The 20998-nt window shown below is 42.9% G+C and overlaps 1 protein-coding gene across 2 annotated transcripts in view; it reads right to left on the bottom strand.

Moving 5' to 3' along the window:
- The window catches only part of LOC310784907 (palmitoyltransferase ZDHHC3-like), a 34769-nt gene extending 14325 nt beyond the window's left edge, over nucleotides 1–20444 (bottom strand). For both annotated transcript variants that reach the window (XM_083645937.1, XM_083645938.1), the window contains exons 1-6: nucleotides 20220–20444; nucleotides 18631–19045; nucleotides 16684–16808; nucleotides 11898–11994; nucleotides 11180–11261; nucleotides 1571–1701 (exon numbers count right to left, since the gene is read on the bottom strand). In XM_083645937.1, coding sequence (XP_083502063.1) covers nucleotides 1571–1701; nucleotides 11180–11261; nucleotides 11898–11994; nucleotides 16684–16808; nucleotides 18631–18966 — 771 coding nt within the window. In that variant the 5' untranslated portion in view covers nucleotides 18967–19045; nucleotides 20220–20444. The remainder of the gene's footprint in view (nucleotides 1–1570; nucleotides 1702–11179; nucleotides 11262–11897; nucleotides 11995–16683; nucleotides 16809–18630; nucleotides 19046–20219) is intronic.
- Nucleotides 20445–20998: the final 554 nt, after the last annotated feature.

Consider the following 20998-nt stretch of genomic DNA (forward strand, 5'->3'; position numbering starts at 1 on the left):
TGTAATTGAAATATGGTCCAACGATGTTCTAATAAGTCAAATGAAAAAAATAAAGACACTTAGCTATTTTCAGAGAGGATGAGAGAGAGAGAGAGAGAGAGAGAGAGGACGGGAGAGCATGCTGCATGCCACCCAAACTAGTTAATTAATTAATTCCGACAACGCAGGCAGGCAGGGGGAATGACAGGCAATGCAGTCGGCTAAGGGTGGATATTTTATGGAAATGCGTGCTGGTTTTATGTTGAATGTATGTTTGAACAGTCTCTCCTAAATCATAATTAGCCCTTTATTGTTCTATTAGGCTTGTATCGTTGCCGACAAGGAAGGCAGCATTAAACTGACAGATTTCTGAATGGAGTTTGGTATAAAATATGCGCCCCATGCAAGTGAGAACGCTCACACGGTGCACTCTCTAAACTCTGGCATCCTGGCATTCTTTGTTCAGCTTTTGAGATTGGATGGCAGTATGACTGATTTGGTAGTTTTGCAATTTCCAATGTGGTCTGAGTCAACCTCCAAAACGCTGTTTCAAATGGCAAAGGAAATAATGTTACCTCGATACCAACAAAACCATTCACAAAAATACAAATGAATCCACATTCACAACAAGCCCCCCATTCACAACGACGTCAGACGCACGCCCATCCACAAACAAATCAATGTGAAGTATAGGGTGATGCAGCCCATGCAGGTTTGTCATGTAAAGTCCTTTGGTCTGCTCGCATAATAGAACCAATCAGCGTGACATCACGGACACCCAGAAATGCGGAACGGCAGCAGCAGTTAACTAGTATGAGTTGTGTCAAACAAACGTTAATATCCCTAAAACTATACATCACATCGCTTATATTTTGATATTCTGAGTGAGAGCAGAAGTAGCTCAAGGGTCTGATGTATAATATATGTACCGGTATGTCGTGTTAAAGTTGTGTGAACAATTTAGTAAAACGCACAGTCTGCTAGCACGAGACACTCAAGGCTGCCTCCATAGGGTCCCATTATAAAGTTACCCCCAGTAAACTGTTTGTTTTCCAACACTGACCCCTCGTATTGCAGTGTGAAAGCAAACCGAACTGGACCAAATGTATACAATGTAACAAAACATGAATTTGGTTTGGACCTTGGTCCAGACTTTTAGGTGTGAAAACGCCCTAACACTTTAACATAAACTCAAAGCAATCTTGAAATCCTCAGCATTTCTGCTTGTAGCCTACATGAAGTGATACTGTAGATAGGAAGAAAGCATATCAAGCTTGGCCTAGCAATTTTGAGATGATGGCGTGCATGAGGCTCAAACTCGGATTCTAAATTCAAGCACTTTTAAGGACCCGTTTATAAATCCAAGTACTTGGTTTTCGTTTTAAATTCAAGCACTTTTTCCAGACTTGTAGCAACCCTGATTAGCGGTCAAAGATGCACTGTTAATGAAGCAAAGGTGGCAGAGCAGCAGCAGCAGAGAGCGGGTGTGGAGGCTGAAGAACAGACGGAGGTAGGAAGAAGAGAAGGAAGGAAAGGAAAGGCGGAGGAGCCTGGCTGCAGTGGCTGGTCACTAAAGCCGAGGGTCACTTACGGTCTCGTCGGTACAGATGGAGTGGACCTGGGTGCCGAACATCACAGAGGTGAAGATGAGGAAGAGGAGCCCCTCAAAGCACAGGAGGATGAGGAGGATGACTGTTGCTGGAGGAGAGAAGGAACTGCACTCTGAGGGTGATGGACATGGAGGAAGAGAGGTGAGAGGGTAAAGCAGAGGATCATGTGAGGAGGCGCTACATAGTACATTCAAAGTAGCTGTGACTCACACTTGTTGACCCATTTGCAAAAATGGTTTGAAGCAAATGATGTCGACACAACAGTTACCGTCAGCTGTCATCTTTTATTGAACTTCTGTTCCTTATCCTAAACATGCTCAAAAGATTTGTCCGATTTGCCAACACTCGTCCTTGCTGAAGGATTTATTACTCATGTCTATTGCTTCAAAAAGGTGCCCGTGTTGCCTTCAGGATGAGGAGGCATTTGTTCAGGTTCAGAACAGCTTTATGTTGAAGAGCTAAGCACGTCTGAAAACTTGTGACTACAGCCTTAAAGCCTTAGCACAAATAAAAAGGGCATTCCCATTCAAATAGGTCATTCTTGAGTCAGCATTTGGTAACACAAAGCCTCACGGATGGACCACACATGAGATAATGCTTACTTCCATGGAACATTATCAAAATGTCATAAGCAACTGTAATGATTGGGAGTGTACCAGGTCTCTAAAAAAGCCTTGCCACACAAGGAAAACTATTCGGAACTCGTTTGGGTGTAGGGCGAAAGTCAGTCACTTCTAGACACACACGGTGCTGCTAAGCACAAAGTATCGCTGTTCCATCTTGAAGGCTTGGTGTGTGGTCTTATTGCTTCCATCTTGAAGGCTTGGTGTGTCTTGGTGTGTGGTCTTATTGCTCAGACATTATGTCTCTCATTGTTGCTCTCTGTATTTATTAGCGGCTGCGGGTCAGGAGGTAGAGCGGAGGTAGGTGGTTGGATCCCCGGCTCCTCCAGTCCGCATGTCGAAGTGTCCTTGGGCAAGACACTGAACCCCAAATTGCTCCCGATGGCTGTGCCAGCCTCCGCCTTCAGTGTATGAATGTGTGTGAGAAGAATGGGTGAATGTAGGCACATTATAAAGCGCTTTGGCAATCAGCGCTATAGAAATGTAGGCACATTGTAAAGCACTTTGGCAATCAGCGCTATATAAATGCGGTCCATTTACCATTATTATATTTATATTATTAAAGGAATTGTATTTATTCATTTATATTATTAAAAGGAGAAATTGTTGTGTTTGGACAAAACTGAATTCCAATATGAGGGAATGAGTTCGTGACGCAGTGTCTTAGAGTTCAGACTTGTTTACTTCGCACAGCTAATAAACTACCTTGCCATATTTGCTTTCTCTTGGTTTTAACTATCTCCTTGCTGCTCTGACAAGCCTTGCTAAAAGTATTTCATGACTTTAATTATCTCTGCTTTGACTGGACTGAACTAAATCTCAATATGATTGTCATGTTGACTGAAGTGGAAGACAGCAGTCTGCAATTCAGCCATAACAAAATGGCACATCACATGAATTCCTCACTTAAGACGTCAAAAACAGTTAGAAAACAGACAAATAGTGGCTTGGTCTTGCTGTGTGTGCAATATGATCCTTTGTGTAACTGAGCAAACAAACATGTCGTTTTCCACATGACAAAACGCTCCAATGGTAGGGAACTGATAAAAAAAAAAAAAAAAAAAAAAACACCAAACCAAAATCAGAGAGAGTACCGGATGGGTTAAGTATGTCCATCAGAGAAGGGCTGGGCATGACGTCAAATGAATCTCCTGATGATTTCAAACTTTTACCTCCATTACGATTACGATTACGACTTTTTTTAAACCCTGCCCTCAGTTCTCTGACACGGTCTTTACTATACTGTACTTGTTAGAAACGTTTTGAGGGGGTTTCAGGAAATGAACATCAAGGAGGAAAAAAGCTTTCGCACACCTAGGCTCAACAGGTGCGTCGGAGAAGGGCAAAACCCGACACAGTACAAAAATAAACTCCACATGTCTCCACTGTCTCCACATGCAATTAAAAGTTTAATAAGTCAAAGAAAAAGAATAACGTTTCGGTCGTAAGACCTTCATTAGATTCCTCTTGAGGAGAGGAATCGGATGAAGGTCTTACGACCGAAACGTTATTCTAAGTGGCAAGCCATGAATTTAGCTTTTTTCTCTCTTTTTTTTACCGGTGAAGCTTTTTTCATTTTTCCATTTTAAAGGTTGAAACGGAAAAACAGAAACGGAAACACGGAAAAACTTTGTTTCCCCATTTCCTTTTTTCCATGTAAAACCATTGAAAATGGGTTACTTGAGTACCCTGACCTGGTCTATTCATTTTTTGTCTATATATATATATATATATATATATTTTTTTTACATTTTTAATACTGAACGTTGGTGAAAGTATCTCAGAAATACCCATTGTAATAGGTGAGCACATCAATAAACTATGTGTCATATTTTTATTTAGGTGGAAATTAAAACATTTTATGGCAATTTTCTGTTCTATTCCCCCAATTCAAGTCAATAGGGGGAAAATGGCACTTAATCGCCAATAGCACCCAGACCGCTTGACAAAACCCTTAGCAAAGTCATAGCACTAGGGCTGGGTATTGGCAAGGACCTCACGATATGATGATTTATTTTGTTTTCTTGTCAACCGTTTTATGTGAAGCACTTTGAATTGCCTCTGTGTTTGGAATGTGCTATACAAATAAACTTGACTTGAGCCCAAAGCGCGGCAGGAAACGACAGAGGAACAGGACGAACATACCAGCTACGCGAGCTGACCAGATCCCGGACCTAAATCCAAACGGTGATCAATATATCAGGTACAGCCCTCTCTGCTGACTGTATACGAGTACTGTCCAAAGGCCTTTCCTATGCTCCCACCCATAACACCAATGCCTTTCAGACGAAAATAGATCTGTACAGATTCTACCGTAATTTACACCTGAAGGCCTGGTACAAAAATGCTAACACAGTAGCCACATTACCTGCTAATAGCATGGATGTGCCCTATAGCCCTTTCAGGCCTAAGTCTAAATTCTTCCCCATTAGCAATAATGCCTGCCTCAATGCCTTTACCAAAAAGGTGAACCATGACGTGGACAATCTTTTTGAAACCAACAGGAGAAGGACCTACAGTACTCCAACCTGACTCCTGGAGAGAAAAATGCTGTACAGTGGCTGAAAAGCAATGATGATCTCGTGATAAAACCTGCAGACAAGGGTGGAGCCACAGTTGTATGGGGTAAGAAGGATTATATTGATGAGGCTCTCAGACAACTTGGTGACCCACAATATTATGCTCCCCTAACCTCCAACCCCATTGAAACTATAAAGCTGGAGCTCAAATCCCTTGTTGACACAGCTTTTGAAAATGAATGGATCACTGATAAAGAACGTGATTTCCTTCTCCCACAGAATCCAAGACTGGCTACCTTCTACCTGCTCCCCAAAATCCACAAAAACCTGACTTCCCCTCCAGGTAGGCCTATCATAAGTGGCATTGACACCATCAGTGAACCAGCATCAAAATACATTGATTTTTTCATCAAACCACTCACCATGTCTCTCAAAGCATACCTCCAAGACACTACACACGTGTTAAAAAAACTTAAAGAGATCCAACATTATTCAGAACTCCTATTTGGTCACGATGGATGTTGAGTCTCTATACACCAACATAGAAAATACAGACGGCCTAGAAGCCATCCAACACTACCTCCAGCAGAGGCCCAATCCTGAAATGCCTCCCACAGACTTCATCACACAACTCACAAACTGGTCTTTAAAGAACAATATTTTCCTATTCCAGGATCGACTCTACAAACAAATCAAAGGAACAGCCATGGGTGCGGCTTATGCACCAAACTACGCTGGGCTCTACTTGGGACTTTGGGAAGAAAGGTATGTGTACGGCCACACCAAACCATTCAGAGACAACATAAAATGGTACGGACGATATATAGATGACCTTTTTTTCATCTTTTCAGGGTCTGAATATCAATTAAAGGACTTCCACCGATACCTGAACACCACCAACCCCAACATTAAACTCAGCCTAGAATACAGTAACACAGAGATACATTTTTTGGATTTAAAAATCTCAGTTGACCAACATGGCTGTCTGCACACATCAATATATAGAAAAAGTAGTGACAGAAATACCATTCTGATGGCGGACAGTTTCCATCCAAAAAGCCTAATTTCAAACATCCCATATGGCCAGTTCCAGAGACTCAGACGGATCTGTGACACTGAAAGTGATTTTGAACATCAAGCCAGAGATATGCATTGTAGATTTACGCAGAGGGGTTACAACAAAAACACCCTCTCTACAGCTCTTACTAGAGCTCAGTCTCTGGACAGGAATGAACTTCTGAAAAAGAGACCACGAGAACAACAGCCACCTAGAATCTATTTCACTACACAGTACAGCAACATGGCCTACGACATCAGACACATCATCACAAAAAACTGGGACATTCTATTGAGTGACCCCTCACTCAGCGCAGCCTTTCCAGAGCCTCCAGCCTTCGCTTTCAGAAGGGCACCAACACTGAGACAGCCTGGTGAGGAGCCACCAACCGGGCCCCAAACCCACCACCTGGTTTCCGAAACCAACCGGCACATACAGGTGTGGCTCTTGCAATCATTGCAATAACATAAAGAGAGATAAAACTTTTGTGGACATCTTCAGCCACAGGACTTTTCAATGTCGGAGCTTTGCAAATTGTAACACTACATTTGTGGTCTACAGACTTGAATGTGAATGCGGGACCTTCTACGTCGGCCGTACCAAGCGCAAGCTGAGGGAGAGATTGTCGGAACACAAGTACGCAATTCGGACCAACAACCCCCTCTACCCTATGGCTCAACACTACAAAACTGCAGGCCACACCAGTCCTGACACTCTGAGGGTCATGGTCCTTGAGGTCATCCCCAAAAACGTGAGAGGAGGTGACAGACTGAAACACTTGCTCAAACGTGAGACATTTTGGATAAATACCCTCAGAGCCACCACCTTCCCTGGCCTGAATGAGGATAATGATTTCTCACCGTTCCTCTAAAGTGATGTATGTGCATGTATGTATGTGTATTATGTGTATGTATGTATATATATATATATATATATATATATATGTATATGTATATGTGTATATATATATGTGTATGTGTATGTGCATATATGTGTATATATTATTATTATTATTATTATTAATTTACTTTTCCAACTCTCTCTGCCTTAACTGTGCTGTGCCTTAAACTATGATGCCTTAACTGTGCTGTGCCTATAATAGGCCTTAACTCTACTGCGATTTGAATTATGTTGTGCCCTCTCTTTGATTAATAGGATCATACATTCATGACTCAATCCACTGTGTTGTCATTGATCCATGCATTTTTTTGGTACCTCAATGCCATTGTTTTTATTATGGAAAGTGTGACCTTGTTTATGTGACCTCGTCTGGTTAGATTGGGAAAGACACCTTTTCCATTTTTTAAATCTCCTTCTGTCTCCTATGTTTACTATGTGGGATCATATCGTCTGGTGTCTCCTTTAAAGGGGTTGTTACATCACTCCCATGTGACTCCACCACATGACCCCTCAGTGGGCTTTAAATACAGCACCTGTATGTGATTGTTCCCATTACCCTGATGAAGACTCTTTGAGTCGAAACGCGTTGGTATCCCCCCCGTTTAGAATAAAGGATTTTTAATATTATTCAGAGTGCCTCGGATGTTTTTCTCTCTGCTCCATTCAACACCTGGGGAACTTCCTGCAACCACACTGGACAGCTACCTCTTTTTTATCTTATAAACTTGACTTGACTTGACAATACATGGGTCACGATACGATTGTATCACGATACATTGCGATACAATACATATTAGGGGTGTCACGGTACATGTATTCGTCCCGTGAGTTTACGGTACGACCCTCACGGTACCTCGTTTCACGATACATGAAACGACACGACGAATACGTCAAATCCATAAGCACCTAAACGCTGTTTGAACGGCATTGAATTGAATTGAATTAAACGCCACAGAAGAAGACACACCAAAACAACACAAGGGCCAGAGAAATCCACGTTCACAGAATGGGACGTTTTGTGGCGATAAGATGTTTTGCAAATTCTGTCAACATCAAGCCAACGAGGTAAGCTTGCCAATGTAACGTTACGTAGCCGCGACAAAGTCCTTTATAGTTGCGCGTTGCGGCTAAACGTTACATAACACTGACAAAGCTGTTAACTTGTAAACAAGCAACATACATCGCGTGGGATGAGTGATGCGGTCAAGCAGACATCTGCGGATGCAGACAGGCAAGCTGCGGTGAGGAAGAGGCGATGACTCCTTGTCATGTTCCAATAATCCATTAGATGACCGAACGTAATCATATTATGCTAAACAAAACTCACATCCGATAACGTTAAGGCGCTGACAGGGTTCTTTCCCGTACTTACTGGGAAAGTGAAACCCACCCCGTTGTCTGTCAGACACAGACAGTGGGGGTATCTTTCAAAAGGGGTTTAGAAGTTTTTCTTCTTCTGCCGTTTTATTCTTCTTCTGAACATGTAGGTATTTTGACGTTGACTAAAGAAACACTGCCGCCTAGTGGCCGTTTTTAGATAGGATTCCAAATTACCGTAAATTCCGCACTATAAGCCGCACCGGAGTATAAGCCGCACCTGCAAAGTTGACTGTTTTTTACATATATAAGCCGCACCGGACTATAAGCCGCGGGTGTTTTAATGGTTTTTTTTTTTTTTTTTTTTCTTTTTTTATTGTGTTTTAATGTTTAATTACCATATGTAAGGGTTCATGCACAGAGGGGATTGTCGGGAAAGAGATGGCTGTTTGAGGAAGCTCCCATTTATTAACATTTCAACAAAACAACACCACCTGTGTTTTTTTTTTACAGTGCACACAGTGTCCGCGGTGTGGTGAAAAGAGGGCAAGAGAGGAAATTAAAACAGAAGTGGATTTATAGTTAGAAAGAGTGCTAAAAAAGAGAGATTTTTTTTTTTTTTTTTTTTTGAAAAAATCCATAGATAAGCCGCACCGGACTATAAGCCGCAGGGGCCAAAAAAGGCCAAAAAACGGGGGAAAAGCCGCGGCTTATAGTCCGGAATTTACGGTAGTGCTTACATCAAACGCAAATGCTACATAAAACAAATACAACAGGGGGAGGGGTTGGTGGGAGTATTAGGCTACTCCACACATGCGCTCTGTTTACAAACTTGTGTACAATAAAGATTTAAAGTGGGGGGAAATGCCTTTGCCCTGTCAAACAGCTGGAATACAGACATCTGAGAGGGAGGCACACCCCACACTTTGAAAATCACTGCTCTAGAGTAAAACCTTTTTGTGTGGATTGCCTAGATCTTATTAAATAGTGGACATTTATTCATTCCCACATATTAGACACTATTTCTGATGGTAAAAATAGCGTAAAAAGCAGAATTCAGACATATTCAAAGGGAAAAAAACAGAATTTGGGATTTGTTGCTTTTTTTCCCCGTTTTCGTACCGTGCCGTATTCGTACCGAACCGTGACCCCAAAACCGAGGTACGTACCGAACCGTGACTTTTGTGTACCGTGACACCCCTAATACATATTGCGATATATTGCAATATTCTACATAATTTACTGAAAATTTAATTTGCTGTGTACCACCCAGGTAGTGTAATAATATATACATCACTTTATATTGATAACTTAGTGGCAATTTGAGTCAAAACTACGGAGTGTTGAGTGTGTTACTGAACACACTGAAATAAAAAGTATTCTTATTGTGTCACTGAACACACGGCTGTGCAAAAGAAATCGATATGGCGATATATCATGATATTTTTCTTAAATATCGATACAGTATTGCGGAAAAAAGTATCACGATATATTGCCGTATCGATTTTATTGCACAGCCCTACATAGCACACCTGTCATCAATGAGTCTTGCTTGTGCCTTGCTTTCAGTAAGCACAATAACACCATTCATTATCAATTAATTGAATTCATGCATTAATTGAATTAACCAACATGACATACAAGATTAAGATTTTGTGCTTTTGCTTCTATCGCATTACTAGTTATTCTATTCTATGTTGTGTTTTTCTGCTTATTGCTTAACACGTTCACTGCCAATGACGTATTAATACGTCAAAAATAATCCAACGGTTGACTGCCAATGACGTATTAATACGTCAAAAAAAAGATTTTTTTTTTTTGACCGTGGGATGTGCATCTAACCCTTTTACATCTCTTATATAATTATTGGAGCCACCGAATGTTTACAACCCATTCCACCGAGCCACTAAGTGGCGACAGTGCTCTCCTGACTAGAGGAAGGCAAGCACTTCACAGCAAAAATGTAATAGTGTCCACTGTCCATCCAGCAGCCATTCTCATGAAAATGGATGGGGGAAAACGCTTTCGTTTTCGCGCTGATTGCTGGCGATGCGGGATTGCAAATTTGCATAATAGATTACAGGTGGAACACACTTTGAAACACGCAGCATAAATATGACCAGAATCGCATCAAAGCTCTCAACCAAAACTCCACGAAACGAGCGAGTCCACCCAGACTTCCTCAAACAGCGGCCGCGCAAACAGGCAGCAGCCAGGCAGCAGCAACTTCGTTGTGACACGCCCGCTGGAGAGCCAGGGAGGCAGGAGGAGAACACACATGGAGGGAGGAGTTGGAAGCAGAGGGGGGTTTCCTGCTGTTATGGAGGAAATTACTGTTCAAAACTATTGTTTAGATGTCTGACTCTTACTGATGCCAAAAATGAATGGTTAAAGTGACTGTTCTATCGAATTTCACAAAAAGCCGTTTATCTCTGAATAATTTTTCTGACGCTGAAACCATGCTGTATTCAACTGCTAATGCTTACATAACTACTAACTCTACAAACTAACTCTTTTAGACAGAGAAAGCACACATTCTATTAGTTCTTTTGAGATATTGTGTGTTCACAAAATCTTAGCAGAAAAGAATCCTCGGGTCTTGAAAGATGAGCCAGAATCCTCAAAAAAACCCTCTGGCAGAAGCTAACTACAGTAAAAAAAAACGTCTGGCAGTGAATGTGTTAATATTGCATTACTACGGTTTATTTTTATTTTTATTTTTATTTTATTTATGCTATGTGTGTTCTGTGAGCGAGCTACTGTAACTTGTCCCAATTTCCCCCCGGGGATCATTAAAGTCTTTCTGATTCTGATTCTGAAGTCGCTTAGAGGTTCTACATTTCTATACATTTTGGGTTAATTGCCCAGCCCTACATCCAAGCACTACTGCCTGAGGCTGCTCTCTCTGCTCTAGCAAGGCTGCTGGATATGACTGACCTTCAGACAGCAAGCTGCTAGCTGTGCCGCAGCCACAGTCCAGAAGGGAAACAAGAAAGGATGAAACTTCAGAATGAAAAGGAAATAAAACATGACAACTAAAAGAGGGAGAAACTTGAAACAATGACCTTCATTGATGATTATGAACATAAAACCTTCATGTCCTTTTCAAACCAAAAGAGAAAGATGAAACGAGCTGAGGACTCTCTTTATGGATACAGAGGGGCGGGCACTCACTTGTCCAATCATCTTCAAAGCAGTAGAGGAAATGGAAGACCACCATGACCAGACAGTGGAGAGAGATGAGAGCAATGTACATCTGTGGAAAAGACAGGGAAGCATGAACCACAAGTTACTACATGCGTATCTGCATTCTGCACCTGCCCTGCATTACTACAAGTAATAGTGATTTCCCAAGTAATTCCTTTTGGGGGTGCAGCAACTGTGCAACAGAGGTGCAGAGAAGGAATAATAATAATAATCTGTATTCCCCTTCTACTCTGGCTTATAATCTAATATTGTGCAGCCGCTTCTATATGTGACATGTGTGTCCATCTGGAGCACAAGGTGTCCGTCTGTAGCACGAGAGGATAGACCAAGATGACTGCTCCTAAGTCGTAAACTTGCACCGCTTACTTAACACTTCAACACCTGCGTGCAATTTTTTGGGTAAGCCTTCATTAGATGAAGAGGCTCATTCCTGTTCAGCGCATCTGGGTGATTCATTTACTCTTAGCCCAGAATCCAAGTGCCCTGCAGAGCTGGCATATAATAGAGATATTAGAGAGAGAGAGAGAGAGTCAGTGTGTGTGTGTGTGTGTGTGTGTGTGTGTGTGTGTGTGTGTGTGTGTGTGTGTGTGTGTGTGTGTGTGTGTGTGTGTGTGTGTGCGTGTGCGTGCGTGCGTCTGTCTGTCTGTTAATTACTGGGTGTCTACTCTCAAGGTGCTGAACTTACTGTGAAAAGCACAAAGTACTTTTGGTTGTTCTCCCCAACACAGTTGTTGACCCAGGGACAATGGTGATCCATCTTCCGTATGCAGCGTTTGCAAACACTGTGATGAGGGAGTGTGAGGGAGAGAGTGTGAGGGAGAGAGAAGGGTAAGATAAGATGAGAAGGGAGTGAAAGAGCAGTACCCCTTTTGCCTTTTCCATTGGCACTTTTGCCCGCGCTGAACCAAACCATGCCGCGCCGATTTGAGTTTCCATTACTAGTTTAAACGCGCCGAGCTGTGCCAAGCCGTGCCCGAGATAGACTCAACTCATGTCTGTGCTGGAGACCAGAAAAGCAGTTTTTGAAAGCTTTTGTGTGTTCAGCGCTCAGTAGGCTACTTTTGTAGCTTTTAACTGAATCTCTGTGATTTGGAGTTTAGTTTCTCTCCTGTGATTCCTTTTGCACTTTTTAGATATCTGCTTTATTTGACCGTTTCCTGATAGCTTTCAGCCGTATCGGAGCCGTGTTATGTTAATGAAAACATTTCCTGTTGCTTCATATATTAAAGGCTTTCCACTGACAAACGAAAGGCTTTTTATTGTGAAGAACTTATAGGAAATGAAATGTTTATCCACTGTTTTAACAGCCATGACTTTTCGATGACTTATAGTATGTTTAGACGACAACAGTCTCTGCAGAAAACGGGTAACTGGCGTTGCGTTCTCACATTCTATTTTGCGGTTATACACAGCGTTTGTGATAACGATTTGCGTGCAGACTGAAGCCATCAAGTGAGCCAGAATAACATTGAAACTTCTGGTTAAAACCTTCACAATAATGGTAATTAAATAATAGCCTTATTGATGCATGTTGCAACGGTTTTTTGTGTGTGATCCGAAATACACAGAAGACATAGAACACAGACAACTCAAGTACATTTTAACCCGTAGTGAGTCCACAGTTCTGTTATTATTTACCTAGTTATAAATTACAGCTTTTATTTTGAAGTTAAAACGCCTAGCTTCCTCCGTTCTGTCTATTTCTAACGGGCTTGATTTAGCTTTGTAGGATTAAACTAAATTAATTTTCCACACGATAGAGTGACACAGAAGTCACGAAAGGTAATAAACTGCTCCAGATTGGATTACAGAATAAAAACCCAATAGGTCTGAAGCCCCATAAAAAGACCTGTTTTCTTTGCCAGCACAATTGGGACTTGAGGAAATGCATCTGGTGGTGAGTTGTCTTCAATTATTTAATGCAGGAGTGATTAATAGGCTATGTGCGACTGTATTAGATTTCCAGGCGAAGGACCCAGACTCTGGTTTGGATTATTGTCCGGGCTTGAAGGACCCGGAGTCTGGTACACTTTCAGGGTTCATCAGGTAGAAACCTGGCTCAGATCTCGCAGCTCGCAATGTCGCAGGTGTGTCTGTCAGAATACGGTCTATGTCTCTCGAAGGTAGGCGAAGCCTCCGAAACAGCGACGTTAGTAGCGGGCACTTAACGCAGATTATGTGTTTTTAGCAAATCGTTATGTTTGTTGAATACCAATGCGATTCATTGTGCCTGTGCCATAAGGCTGTATTGGGCAATGTTCAATGCTTGTCTATCATTGTCTTCCATGGTGAAGGGGGGCTGTGTCATCACCTGAATTGCGTTTCGCCACTTTACATGGCAACAGTGAGGGTGGCGTTATCAAAGAATTCCACTCTGGGACCTGTTTTCACTTTTTTTGCGTTTTCACACCCCAAGAATGCCGTTCCGTGTAAAACAAAGGCACAGGCACACTAATGCTAAAAAAGTTTGCCGTTTTATGCAGGGAGCGTTGCTGTGTAAACAGGGCCTTAGAGTCACAGCCATGATGTATATAGCAGCCGCTGCTTTTCAACAGGCGCCTCATCAGTTAAAGACACACCTTCAAGCAGGTAGCCCTGTTGTCATAGAAATGTCAATCCCACGTTATTACGAAACCCACCGCGGTTCTGGCAAAACCACGCCCTGTGCCCGCCTACGCAGCTGTCAAGCGCCGGGATTGGCCAGGCGCCCATGCTCACGTGAGCCAATGGGATGAGGATTTATTTGACAAGCTCCAGGTGCGCTTCCTGACACGGTGACACTGATTGACAAGGCCTCAGCCTGCATGAAAAAGCTCCACGGCGTGCTGCCAACATGATTTCAAATGAAAAAGAAAAACGGTAAATTAACAATGTTTTAACTAATTTTTCTCCATCAAAACTTCTTAGCAAAACTAACACAGTTAGATTGTTCTTATATGACGAATCAGCGTGGTTCGTGTGTGCAACCCGCAGCAGTTAATAGTATGAGTTGTGCCAAACAAACGTTAATACCGGTATCTCAAAAACTATACATCACATCGCTTATATTTTGACATTGAGTGAGAGCAGAAGTAGTTCAAGAGTTTGATGTATAATATATACATGTCGTGTTAAAGTTGTGTGAACTGTCGCAGTTTTTAAAATGTAAGCCGGCTAGAGTCAGACATTCAAGCCTCGCGCCACTTGGCCTGCAGTACCAGACAATTTATCAGCCAGTGTTTATATTCACCATCCCAACAGGTGCATGTTTATTTTTATTATTCCATTTAGGCTTTATGAGTATATTATAATTATATATTTTAGTTTTGGTTTTATTTGTTGTGATGTGTGATTTTACTTTTAGCCTATGTTATTGCATGTTTTTGTAGATTGGTGTTTTATTTTCTTGTTGTGGGTTTTTTACGAGTATTTATAATCATATATTTTACTTTTGGTTTTATTGATTGTGTATGATTCAACTATTTATCTATGATTTTATATTATTGCATGTTTTTGTAGATTGCACTTTGTTGGGACTTCACTGGACTGGAACAAACGGCTGGACTGGGGGGAATGAATAGCTGTGCCAAAAAAAAAGAAGAAGCTAGGCCTACAGTATGTGCTGTAGCCTATTGTATTTTTCATTTTATATTTTTCATTTGCAAGTTAAACTGTCAGCTGAGCTCTGTTATTGAAGCTTTGGCTAAAGCCCTCAATTTTACAATGTTTTAAAATAAATATGTTTAAAAATTGATTGTGTTAACACGTTCACTGCCAATGGCGAGTTGACTCGTCAAAAAAAATCCAACGGTTGACTGCCAATGACGAGTTGAGTCGTCAAAAAAAAAAAAAAAAAAAATTTGACGGTGGGACGTGGATCAATGCCCCCCACGTCTCCTATAAAAATATTGGAGCCACCGAACGTGTACAACCCATTCCACCGACCCACTAAGTGGCGACAGTGCTCTCCAGACTACAGGAAGGCAAGCAAAAAGCAGTGTGACGAAGCCATTCTCATGAAAATGGATTGGCGAAAACGCTTTCGCTTTCGCGTTTGGGAGCTGGCGGGGGGGGATTGCAAATTTGCATAATAGATTATGGGTGCAAGACACTTTGAAACACGCAGCATAAATAAGACCAGAATCGCAAAAGCTTCATCAAAGCTCTCCAGACTTGCCCAGCGGCCGCCAGCAGACAGGAGCAGCAGCAAAGCAGTGAGCCTGGTGACGCGAGGTTACAGCAGCAGCAGCAACGAGCTTGTGACACGCCCGCTGCAGCCAAGAAGAACACACACGGAGGGAGGAGTTTGAAGGAGAGGGGTGTTTCCTGCTGTTATGGAGGAAATTACTGTTCAAAACTATTGTTTAGATGTCTGACGTCTTACTGATGCCAAAAATGAATGGTTAAAGTGACTGTTCTATCGAATTTCACAAAAAGCTATTTATCTCAGCTTCAATTTTCAGACGCTGAAACCATGCTGTATTCAAGTGCTAATGCCTACATAACTACTAACTCTACAAACTAACTCTTTTAGACAGAGAAAGCACACATTCTATTAGTTCTTTTGAGATATTTTGTGTTCACAAAATCTTAGCAGAAAAGAATCCTCGGGTCTTGAAAGATGAGCCAGAATCCTCAAAAAAACCCTCTGGCAGAAGCTACCTACAGTAAAAAAAAAAACGGCTGGCAGTGAATGTGTTAAAAGCTTGTGTGTTACGTTTTCATTACCGTTAATATATTACAGTAGACTAAGGAATGTCAACGTACGTGACCATAATTTATTTTCAATGTCCGCTATCAAGAGCAATTAGGTTGGTTCATGAAATCGCTGGGCTGCGTGCTGTGCAGTGTTTGTGGTGTGGGAGATTCGAGCTGTGAAAAGAAGACAAAAGACTTGCTCCTGGCCAATCCCTGCGCTTGACTGCAGTGTAGGCGGGCACAGGGCGTGGTTTTGTCAGAACCGCGGTGGGTTTCGTAATAACGCGTCAATCCCAGCAGCGCTGGGCTGCCACGCCAAGCCATAATGGAAAAGGAAGAACAGCACAACATGAGTCAAAATAATTACTTTCAACCACCAGCAGTGTCAGTCTGGCATTACAGTGTAGCGATGGCTGTAATAAGGCCTCATCCAGTTCAGCTACAGTGTAGCTAAACTGGATGAGGATTGATACAGTGTAGCAGAGCAGCAGTGTAGCAGTGCAGATTGATACAGTGTAGCTGCTACACTCTATCAATCGTTCGGGGCAACAACTCATGATCGTGCACAAGGAAAAACATTCATGGAAAATTAGAGGAGGCCAGCGGTAGTTATAGTATATCACTGAGCTGCTACTACTACTCTACTCCACCTATTTACCAAAGTCATAATTTAATATCTGATAATAGTTTGACATGTTTGCTCCTCTGAAACAAAACGCTGCAGCTCAAAGTGTGGAAATGGGCTTGTGCATTCCTAATGCTCCAGCAAGCGTTCGGTGTCCCTTTTGCCCTACCTGCAGTGGTGTGCTCGGTCAGGCTTGATGCTGCAGCACTTGGGACATTTGTAGACCACCTGCCCTGGTTTCAGCTGAAGGCTCTCTATGTACTCCTTGGTAGCGTTCCCTTTTGGCACGGCCCCCTAACAGGACACATCAACATACAGTAGGTGACACCCGGGTATATGCAGCTCATTAATCATTATAATTATAGACAGAAGCTAAATGTACTATAAGTTCATGAGATTTCGGATCCATTAATCAACACGATATAACACGAAAGACGCAGAACTTGTTTGCATGACATTGAGAATCAGTGCAAGATAACCAGTGACCTACCTGGGGCGCGCGTGCCACTAACAGGGCTTTCACACCATAGGCAAAAGCAACGCTCAAGCAACGCTGAAGTCACAAGTTTAATTTGTGTTTTTCCCCTGCGTTGTGTTCTGGTTAGACATGTGTGGCGACATTCACGAGTCAGGAGGCAGTACTGGGCCTCAAGATCTTTTACTGTGTAAAATAAACAATAAACGGTCTCCATAAAACTCTGTTACAAAATAAACAATAAGCAATAAATAATAAGCGTTCTCAGGCAGAGATATCACGACTGCTTTCGTTCCATGCCAAGTCCTCTCGCTCGCTGGTCAGCTTTCACGTTACACATTTGTTCTGTCCCCGGGAACACTTGTGTATCGTTTCATGTCCTCTTTGCGTGTCTACAAACTCATACAATAGGTATGGTGGCGATATGCACCTAGTTGGCTAGTGATCCGCCAATAAACACAACAAAGAAGAAGAGTAGGCTAATTTAGGCACTATTACGTTACATTTTTGCCAAGTGAATTGGACGACCAGTTCATCCTATGGTTTGGACTTTTGTTTCTGTGATCTACTACAAGAGGTAAATACAAGTTTGTGTATTGTTTTCTATACAGTGACAAACTTAAAATGTACCCTTGCATCGCCAAACCAATTCAAATTGCACTGCATTGCATTTGCAAGTTAGCTCGCTGGTAAAGGTAAAAGGTAAAGTCCCACTGATTGTCACACACCTGAGTGTGCGAAATTTGTTCTCCGCATTTGACGCGTGATTTCTAACCCCACATAGGATAAGCAATAACCACGCCCTGTGCCGCCGGGATTGGCCAGGAGCATTGAAGCTTGGGACTAAAAGCACCTGGGGTTTTTCATCTTTTAAAATAAAGATGTTTAAAAAACTATTGCTTGTTACATTTTCAGTGCTGTACCTTTTCTCTGGGTAAGAATTGAGCTTGAAATTAACGATATGATACATTATATTATATGAGCTATGAACGTGAACACAAGACCGTTTATATTATTGCATGTTTTTGTAGATTGTGTACATTGTGTAGATTACAATTATTATGCTTATTATTATTATTACTATGCTAAGGAAGGTAGGTGACCATAATTCATTTCAATGTCCGCTCTCAATGTCCGCACTCGAAATCGCTGTCCGTTCTCAAGAGCTATTCAGTTGGTTCATGAAATCGCTGGGCTGCGTGCCCTCCAGTGTTGCTCCTGGCCAATCCCGGCGCCACAGGGCGTGGTTATTGCTTATCCTATGTGGGGTTAGAAATCACGCGCATTTGACCCATCCCCTGGTAGGTAACAAAAGTCCAAAGAATAGGATAACTGGTGAACACAGTGAAGAAATAGCAGTCCACTTCAGTGTTTGGGTACGCTTGAGTTCACACTTGATGCGTTCCATGCCGGGGCATGCTTGAAGCGTTCCCCAGGCCACCTCTTCAAGTGGTCCCGGGCACGGTTCACTGTTCCGTGCTCGTGTACGGAACACAACGTTCACACTGATCAAACAAACCGGACCTGGGGTCAGTTTGGGGGCAAGTGTGCTCGGAAACGGTCCTGGGTCCTCAGGGAGAAACGACCCTTGGACTCGAGATAAAGTGACTTGACAAGCCCCCATATTACCATACCACTCACCGGGTCAGTGCACATGGCCCTGAAGTGCGAGGCGAGGGCGAGGAAGGCCAGGCTGTTGAACAGGGTGCCATTGACGATGCTGTAGGTCAGGTTCTTGGAGGGCAGCAGCATCACAAACAGCACCACAAACTCGGCGTAGAGCACCAGCAGCCAGGTGATGACGCCGCACACAATGCCGCAGGCGTCCCGGATGAACCACATGGCGGAGGCAGAGGAGGAGGTGATGATGTCTTTGGAGATAGGGATGCGCTGCTCGGCCTGGAGGCAGCCGGACCCGGACCCCACCTGCCCTCGCCCATGCTCCACATCCCTGCATCTGTGCACCGGGCTCTTCATTCTTCATCCAAGCTAGCCGCCTGCCGCTGCCACTGGACCCGCTGCTGGGCCTTCAGGCTTCAGGCTCAGTCACCGCATGCTGGTGAAGAGGAGCATGAGGAGAGAGATTCAAGACAGTTAGAGGTAAGATTCTCTAAATCATCTTCAGGGGAGTCACATGTGATTTCAGTCACATGTCAAGTCCCAAGACTCCCTATCAGCTCCTGGGCTGCTGTTTTGTAGCCGAGTATGACCTCTGACCTTTCTGAGGGAGGGGGCAAGCAAAAAGAAAATGTCCCCACATGGATCAATAAAGCATCAAATAAACCCAACTATAAACCCAATAACGTCTCTGCAAATCTCATAATTAATTTACATCTTTCGCAAGAGATGACAACCAATAAAGAATAATAAATAAAAACATTAATACAAAAATAAATAAGTTATTTAAGACTATTGTTCGTAAAATAATATTCATACATGCGAAAATGCAGTCAGGGGTAAAAATAATCAAACGTCCTATGCAGTCTGGACCTATGATGCGGACATGTCATGACAATGACTATAAAATAATATGGCAAGGAATGACAAGGAAGCCAGAGGTGAAATTGGATTTGGCTCAGTTATTGTGTGAGCCTGTCAAAGCACTGTCTCTGTAGAGGTCAAACGCAGCAGCCCAGTGCTGCAGTGACTCAGTGCCACTGCTGCCTGGATCTGTGGAAGCGATGTAGTGCTAAACCATAACCTCCAGGCAATCATCCAATAATGCATCACAGCCACAAATATGAACAAATCTATTCTGTATAGCCTACAGCAGAGCGAGCGTTAAGTAATGTGGGTTTTTTTTTTAACCAAGACCAATTTCCTGTTAGGGTTACATCAATTTGATACCACTGTCTGTAATGTAACGTTCAGAGATGGATTCATTCATGATTCATGTCATAAATATTTGTCAGCCTGAAATGTGTAATCGCGTGTACCCTGCACACCCTGTTCGAGTGGATGACAGAGTGCAGGCTGGCTGGGATATTGTTGTTAGCCGAGCAAAACAGCTAGCGTTAACGTTATTGATGTCAACTCAGTTAACGCGTCATTTGGGCAGCTTTAACGGGATAACACAACAGTAGGACAGCCAGTTTATAGGCCTACTGGCACCTTACTGAAAACCAACACTACAACAGCACCGGTACAGCTAGGAGTACATTAACATTATTAGCTTAGTTTTAGTTTAGCTCAGCCGGTTAGCTAACATGTACGAGCGAGAGTTTGCTGACCTGTTTTCCAATTCCCGTCGGTGTGCTGGTCTGGCCTTCAGATGGAAAGCGGTATGGTTAGGCGCCTGGGAACGTTTTGGATGTTTTAACATCAGTCTAACTAACGGATGCTATATTCAATGTCATTCCTGATAGAATATGAGCATCGTTGCTAACTGGGACCTGGGTTTTCGCTGCTGCCTGTGTAGCTCATGGATATATTAGCTCCCCCCAGAAACCAACTAGCGCGTTACCCCCGCCCCTCAACAACAACAATACGTCCGGGTCCAGAGTCGTGTATACGTCACGGTGTAGTCCATGGTGTAGTCACGGTGTGGGAGGGAGTTAATGGAGGCGGACCAATCGGATCGTCAGAAAGGTTTCACGCCTTTTTACGTCAAAGGACACACCCAAACACGCCTACTTCCTTACTTCTGTCTGTCTGTCTGTCTTTCTTAATTAATTAATTTCTCCTCACAAGAAGCCTCCAGGCAGAGCTTTCTCCACAGTCCACACACACAAAAGTAACAGCAAGTGAACACAGTCTATCAGTGATTTAGGTCCAGTGTGTGGCTGACAAGTATTGTTTTCACCCTGTGTGTGTGTGTGTGTGTGTGTGTGTGTGTGTGTGTGTGTGTGTGTGTGCGTGTGTGTGTGTGTGCGTGCGTGCGTGCGTGCGTGCGTGCGTGTGTGTGTCGGTGGGTGGGTGGGTGTGTGTGTGTGTGTGTGTGTGTCGGTGTGTGTGTCGGTGTGTGTGTGTGTGTGTGTGTGTGTGTGTGTGTGTGTGTGTGCGCGTGCAT

Source organism: Poromitra crassiceps (genome assembly GCF_964638095.1).
Source record: "Poromitra crassiceps genome assembly, chromosome: 1".
Lineage (NCBI taxonomy): Eukaryota > Metazoa > Chordata > Actinopteri > Beryciformes > Melamphaidae > Poromitra > Poromitra crassiceps.